A 7,656-nucleotide genomic window follows, 5' to 3' on the forward strand; every position below is an offset into this window, starting at 1 on the left:
GCTTCACTTCTGTCTCCAGCAAAACGAAACCAATTCAATTGCCATTATTCCACATCTGGATGTTGCCATGATGGAGCAGTGATTGGTCTATATGAGTCTGAGTCAATGTTTCCATTGCAACTACTGTTGCCAGTCAAGATTGAGCTTCCTTACACTTCTTTGTAACATGATCCGATTTTGAGGAGATTGTGTCAGCTGTAGGAGTAGTCACCTCGACTGAATGTGCACAAAAGGTCCATAGAAAAACATCAAAACCATCAACTGACCTTTGAAAAATCTGACTGGCTGCCTTTTAGGCCGTTCTTTATTTTCAGCATCATGACAACGTTTTGGTTTCCTAATAAAATGTTTAATCAGATAAAAAAAAAGTAGTAATATTAGTATTAAAATGATGATATTAGCTCAGCTAAGTTTTTCTTATCTAGGGTCTTGCATTTAAGAGCGTGTGAAGAATGTTAATGTTATTTCTGAAAACACAGGACAGCATTAAAAACAGTCAGGAGCCTCTGAGGCAATGTCAGCTCAACCTTCTCTTTTTATAAATTGTCTGTGCTCCTGTCCTTGGCGGTGGACCTCGCCTCTGACTTGTCTCGCGCCCCCAGCTGTATCCCAATTCCATCTGGAGGAAGGATCATCTGTGCTCCTGTCCTTGCCAGTGGATCTCGCTTCTGGCTCATCTCGTGCCCCAGCTGTCCCCCAGTTCCATCTGGATGAAGCCCATCTGCGACACTATTCAAATTTAGATTAGCAAATTCTTCTTTAACAGTCCTGGTACATCCCCTGTCTATCCTAAGAGAGGATCCTTCCTTCATGTGGACATTTTATTATATTTTATGACTGATTTGATGAATTACCGGTGTGAAGCCCATTGACACAACTGTGTTGTGTAAGTGGGCTGTTTATTCTTCCAGCAGCAGGATGGGAGTGAGCAGTTATATTCTTATCACCAGCAGAACTCCTTGCAAATCTTTCTTTCCCTTCTGATTTATATGTACAAGTCCATCCATCCATCTTCTTGACCGCTTTGTCCCTTTCGGGGTCGTGGGGGTGCCGGAGCCTATCCCGGCTACTGATGGGCGAAGGCGGGGTTTACCCTGGACAGGTCGCCAGTCTGTCTCAGGGTATGTACAAGTCAAACAGAGATTAATTATAAGTTTAAACAGCAATTAGGATAGTAATAAATAAAGTATGTACACTCCTAACAAAGACCAACTATGTTTGTATGAACCTTTAGCAGTGTTGGATATAAACAACTTTATTTTCTCAACTATACATATGGAACATTACTAAAGGCACATTTAATCTTTGTGTTTTTTTACCATGCAAAATAATTCTTAAATTACCAAAATAAAACCACCACTAATTTGCATGGTTAGAATCAACATCAGGGGATTTTTTATCGCCATCTCTTGCCATTTCATACCTACAGTGTACCCCAAGTCCTGTGGAGTTCACTATAAAGAGTTCAGGAACTATGGATAATTCAACCACTTATGGACATATGGCAGGAAGTTATAAGCAATATTTTAGCCAAAAATACAAAAATAAATGTTAAAGTGTATTTAATATTATTATATTTGAGTAGTTGAAGCTTTTGTAGTGAAGAAAATGTAAAAAAAAGAAAAAGACAAAGAAAAGAAAAGGACTTTTATTTGTGTATCCATGCTTTTATGCTGAAAAAGGGGGGGAAACCGGAAGAGACTCTCAACATTTTCATTTTAAACTTAACAGTCAGCAGTTAAACTAAAAATAATATTTGAAAATGCTTTATTTTTTTAATTTATGAAGGAAAAAATATATTTAACCACTTGGTCAGGTGTAGTAAACTAATTTGCTTCGATAAAAAAATGTTTTTGCTTTAAGAGGAAGTGGCTTAAGCTCCGCCCACAAGTATTTGTTTCTTTGGAAATATGGCGGCGCAGGCTAATCGCGGGGTCCCGTTGAGCACGGTAAGTTTCACTTTCTTTGACTGATTTAAATGATTGATTACGTTTACTTTAAAATTTAAAAAGAAGGGTTTGATTTTTTAGTCAACTGAATGTCAATTACTGCCGCGTTGGCTGTGTTTATCGCCGTCTGAAAACGCATATATGTTTAGGATGTTAGCTACCCAAAACTAAAAACACTGTAAATTTGAGTTCTGAACGTGAATGCATTTGGACATCATGAAAACGGATAAAGAGGTTACGTTTTGATTTTGCATATAATTCCAGACTGTGTTGGCTAATCTCTACATATTCTGTGTTTTTTTTTTTTTATGGACACTACAAACTCACCGTTGGAGTAAACTCAAAAGATAAAATCATCGTAGTGTCCCAATTTAATGACGTCGCTACAAACAAAAACGACAGCTGTTTATTCATTAAATTTGTTTATATTTGATGAAATTCGTTTAACATAATTAATTACACTTAAGTATATTATTATTGCCTTGTTTCTTTTTATTCCTAGTATCGCGATAGTTTGTTGTTGTTTTGAACCTCATAAAGTATTTATTCTGGATCTTTCGTTCTGTAAAATACATAATAGATGACATTTAGAAATATCTTTAGAATGAAAGATGTTCTGTGTGGTTTACAGGAGCTGTAATTTCCATTTAAAATCCCAGTCGGATAATCAATTGATCCATTTTCAAATCATCCCACTTGATCTTTTAATTATGATTATGTCGTTTTTATCCAGAAAAAGAAAAATAAGTATTGTTGTTTAGAACATAGTTTCTGCACAACTGCATTAGTTCATCAAAAATTTGCCTCCAAGTTGTGGGAGGGACTTTAAACAGGGAGTAAGCCTGTCCTCATTTCCCATCATCCCTTTGTTTACACACTCTCCCATCAGCTTGCGGACCCTCACAACTCCAAGCTAACATTAGCGGTGCAACAAAAATATCGAGCAATATCTGAGTTTTATAGACGAACAGTTTTGAGCCAGATGTCACCTTGGATGAGGAAATCAAAGATGTTGATGTATCTAAACATGGAGTCATCAGAAAAGAGTAAAGGGGGGGAGCTTGTGGCATGGTGAATGTATTTATTACATAACAATTACCAGATTTTTTTTTCTGTCTGCTCCTTATTTACCATGATTTGAATAAAGAATTACTCAGAACCGCATTTTTAAACTGAATTTCTTTACATATCTCTTTCGTAACGAGTAAACTGCTATAAGAACATGTTAAAAAACATAATTTTCATTGGAGTGGGTCTTTATATGATACTCTCAGTAGAGTTCGGGATCTGCTGCTGTAGATTTACTGTAATAAATATAGTATATATAAATATATAAGTAAATAAAATAGTAATTCCTTCAACTCAGAAAAGTGAATTTTGCTCATGTGATTTTGAAAGTCATCTACAATACTGAGACTTTTCAACGTGTGTGGGCATTAAGCCATTTTTGTCCACCTTGGATGTTCCTGGACTGTTTTTATTGATACAGTCCGAGCTAAAAAAACAAATTTTCTCCTTATGCATTTGCTGAAAATACTACATTCCTACTGGTTTATTTAATTTAACTTGTTTTAATTTTCTCCTTATGTATTTGCTGAAAATACTACATTCCTACTGGTTTATTTAATTTAACTTGTTTTAATTTTTTTTTTTTTTTACGATATGCTGTTAAAGCGGGCTGCACGGTGGCGCAGTGGTTAGCGCTCTCGCCTCACAGCGAGAAGGCCCCGGTTCGAATCCCGGCTGGGACCTTTCTGTGTGGAGTTTGCATGTTCTCCCCGTGCATGCGTGGGTTTTCACCGGGGACTCCGGCTTCCTCCCACTGTCCAAAAACATGCCTTATAGGTTAATTGGTGACTCTAAATTGCCCCTAGGTGTGAATGTGAGAGTGGATGTGTGTGTGGTTGAGGCCCTGGGACAGACTGGCGACCTGTCCAGGGTGTACCCCGCCTTCGCCCTTCAGTAGCCGGGATAGGCTCCGGCACCCCCGCGACCCCGAAAGGGATGAAGCGGTCAAGAAGATGGATGGATGGATGGATGGATGCTGTTAAAGCTTTGGCGTCACAATAAAAGCTTTCAAATAATCCCTGTCTATAAAAGGTGTCATAAAAATACTCTCACAAACAAAACTTCCCTGCATTGTTCTCGATGTGATTGTTAGTCATTGTGTCAGAGTGGAAGATTTTTTGCACAAACGTTTAACTACTTTTAATCAGATTACCTGGTTGTTGTTGTAGCTTGCACCCAAGTATCTCCACACCAACTCCACCAGCCACACCTGGCCCTTCAGCGCCATCGCTGAGCTCATAGGTGAGTCATCATTATAGAGTGTTTTGCCAGGTAGTCTGTTATGTGATTATTAAAATAGTAAAGGAAAAGAAAGATGACAAACATGTTTATGATCGTTGCTAATCTCCGTCTCACAGACAATGCCTACGATCCAGACGTCAGCGCCAAACAGTTCTGGATTGATAAAACTTTTATTAAAGAAAACCTGTGCCTCACCTTCATGGATAATGGAAATGGACTGGACCATAAAACTATGCAGAAAATGCTCAGGTACAGATTATATTTTGTTGTAGTTTTTGGAAAATGAGTAAGCTGTCCTTTACATTTCTTACATTTTAAACAATATTCATTTTTTTACATTAATTTGAAATGCACACAACAGAAAAAACATTTTTTTTAATAAGTGACTGCATAAGTAGCAATAATATATATATTTTTCTCATTTTAGTTTTGGATACAGTGACAAGACAGCAGTTAAAGGACACGAGCCCATTGGCATGTACGGAAACGGCTTTAAGTCTGGATCTATGCGTCTTGGAAAAGATGCCATCGTCTTTTCCAGGTCAGATAGTGGAATGTGTATCGGGATGCTTTCCCAGACCTACCTGGAAGAGATTGGTGCAGAACAAATTCAAATTCCTATTGTTTGCATTGAAGAGAGGAACTTGAGTGGCTATATCCTTTATCTGCCTGATGTTTGGCGGCTGTTTGAATTGATTTGGTTTGAATTGATCACATTGTTTTTCTGTTTGTTCCAAGATTTTCTTTTCCGTTTTCCTTCACTGTCTTCACTCTCGGTTAAAGCGGAGCACAGAGCCAGTCTTCAGGACATTCTGCGGTATTCTCTTTTCCAAACACAGGGGGAACTTCTGGCTGAACTGGATGCCATCACATCTTCCTTCTCTGAGGAGCAAACAGGCACAAGAATCATCATTTGGAATCTGCGCAGGTCTGTCTTTTTTACATCGACAGGATTTTTTTCCAGTCATAAAGTGCGGCTGCATGATTCGACACCTCACAGGCACAGCAAGAAGGTGCTGCTTCAAATACCATGTGGGTCTTTTTTCTGTGGAGTTCTGCAAAGGTTTAGTCCCGGGACTCCAGCCTCTATTCAGAACCAAAAACACAGTTTTTTTTGGTGACTCTAAATTGTCACATTGATGTGAAAGTGTCTTTGTGTGAGTTTGTGGTTCTGAGATGGTCTGGTGATATGTCCACCAGGATGTGCACCCCACCTTCACTGCAGCAATGCACAGGAACAAGCAGAAAACATAAGAAGAACTAAATATTAGGATGCGTTCATGAGAACTGCATCTCCAAATCTGACTCACTTACCCCATGATTCGCTTTGATGTTTTTTTTAAGTTTTCCAGCACTCATTGCTTCCTCTCGGCAGTGACATCCCTGACATCGCCTCCGGCACAGAGCTCTTTCCCGAGCTCTGGTCCCCACTCATGCAGATGAAGGTCCCTCTGGACACACAGAGCGGAGAGATACCTGCTATCGCTGTGATTAGGGACCAAACCTCAGGGAAGAGCTCAGTGCTGGAGGCACTGCATAGAGGGAGCAGTGAGTTCTGGATAACTATTAAAAAAAAAGACGCATATTTAGACTTTTTAAAATCTTAATTATTGTGGCATATCTATTTTAGAACAGTGGACATTTTTTTTACTAGATTTTCTTTACAATCTAATCTCAAAGTGGCTGAAAAGAAAACTCTGATGACCCAGCATTCTAGCAGGATTTAAATGCATCATGAACACACAAATGTGAAGAGTTTCACAACTCACTGTGTGTAAATGTGGTTTTGTCTGGCGATTGTGCATACTATTTAAAGATCTGTGTCCATAGTAACCATTTTAAGTTTTTAGTTAGTTTTAAGCTGGTGTAATGTCAAATTGTGCATGCGTACATTTTATTTTGTATTTGTAATTTATTGATTTTCAAGTGTACATGTGAATACACAACTGCAAGTACACAGAGTTACACACAATGTATTATATGATTTACAAATCAAGAATTACACACGCACAAATTCAGTGAGTCAATTTTGTCTCTATAGAATTGTGGCATCCCAAATACTTTCACAACATAAATGTTTGGTAGCTTATTATTCTTTCATCTTTTTCAACAGAACGGCTACAGATGCAGCAGAGTTTGACTTTGAGAAAGATCGCTATGACATCCGAATTCCCTCTGAAGTCTATGAGGCGATCAGTGACCCCTCAAAAATGTCGGAAAGGACGGCGTCTTATATTCCTGAGACTGTTTACTCTCTACGGGTGAGAAGCAGAACACTTCCAAGCTTCTGTTCAGTTTAGATGTTTTTCCTAATGATTGTCGCAGTCATTTATTAGAGTTTGTGCATGAATAAACAAATGGCTTGCATCATTAAATGTTCCTGTGTTTGTGTGCAGGCTTATTGCAGCATTCTGTACCTGAAACCTCGCATGCAGGTGGTGTTACGTGGTAAAAAGGTCAAAACGGTGCTAATTGCTAAAAGCCTGGCCTACACAAGAAAGGACTTTTACAAGCCCATCTTCCTGGTATGCTTGCATGGAGGAATCACTCCACTGTACTTTATTAAAAGTTCATTTTCTCTACTTTACATGTCGTTTCCTTAAATGTTATTCTAGAGCAAACGTGTTCCAATTCTTTTTGGTTTCAACACCAAAACAAAAGATCAGTACGGTGTCATGATGTATCACAAAAACAGGCTAATCAAAGCTTATGAGCGTGTGGGCTGCCAGCTCAAGGTGGGTAGCGTCCACAGGGGATTATTTTTTTCCTAACTCGGCATGTCTTTCAGGATTTGTAAATATTGTGCTGCATTTTACAGGCAAATAACATGGGTGTCGGCGTCATCGGGATCATAGAGTGCAACTTCCTGGATCCGACGCACAACAAACAGAGCTTCATTGAGTCTGATAAGTACAGGTATGAACCGAAAATGTAGATTCAGTTTGAAATATGTCCTACTTTAATACAGCAAGGCTAAAAGTATCACCAATTGGGAAAGTTCTCCCTCTTAAAAAAGATGAGAGAGGCTTGTAATTTTCATCATAGGTATACCAACTATGAAATAAAAAATTAGAAAAATCTTATTTGTAAATTATGGTGGAAAATTAAGTATTTGGTCAATAACAAAAGTTCAGCTTAATATTTTGTTGGCAGAGACAACAGTCAAACATTTTCTACAAGTCTTCTCAAACTGTTGCTGGTATTTTGATCCATTCCTCCATACTGATCTCCTCTGGAGCAGTGATGCTTTGGGGATTTTCTAGATTTTTTTTCTCATTTTGTATTTTAGTTGAGTTATACATATGACAGTGGTCTACAACCTGCAGCTCCAGAGCCATGTCTGGCCCTTCTAACCCTCCATTGTGGCTCTCTGGTCAAAGAAAAATACAAAGTTTCA

The 7,656-nt window shown here is 38.4% G+C and overlaps 1 protein-coding gene across 2 annotated transcripts in view; it reads left to right on the plus strand.

The window, feature by feature from the left end:
- Window positions 1-1,158: 1,158 nt before the first annotated feature.
- morc3a (MORC family CW-type zinc finger 3a) overlaps window positions 1,159-7,656 on the plus strand; it is a 16,987-nt gene continuing 10,489 nt past the window's right edge. Inside the window, exons 1-9 of one of the 2 annotated variants that reach the window (XM_024286944.2) lie at window positions 1,159-1,949; window positions 4,187-4,259; window positions 4,376-4,508; window positions 4,687-4,913; window positions 5,031-5,187; window positions 6,373-6,520; window positions 6,656-6,784; window positions 6,875-6,994; window positions 7,078-7,175. In XM_024286944.2, the coding sequence (XP_024142712.1) occupies window positions 1,911-1,949; window positions 4,187-4,259; window positions 4,376-4,508; window positions 4,687-4,913; window positions 5,031-5,187; window positions 6,373-6,520; window positions 6,656-6,784; window positions 6,875-6,994; window positions 7,078-7,175 (1,124 nt within the window). In that variant the 5' untranslated portion in view covers window positions 1,159-1,910. The remainder of the gene's footprint in view (window positions 1,950-4,186; window positions 4,260-4,375; window positions 4,509-4,686; window positions 4,914-5,030; window positions 5,188-6,372; window positions 6,521-6,655; window positions 6,785-6,874; window positions 6,995-7,077; window positions 7,176-7,656) is intronic. The other variant, XM_024286943.2, reaches the window with a different exon arrangement.

Source organism: Oryzias melastigma, linkage group LG21, assembly GCF_002922805.2.
Source record: "Oryzias melastigma strain HK-1 linkage group LG21, ASM292280v2, whole genome shotgun sequence".
Classification (NCBI taxonomy): domain Eukaryota; kingdom Metazoa; phylum Chordata; class Actinopteri; order Beloniformes; family Adrianichthyidae; genus Oryzias; species Oryzias melastigma.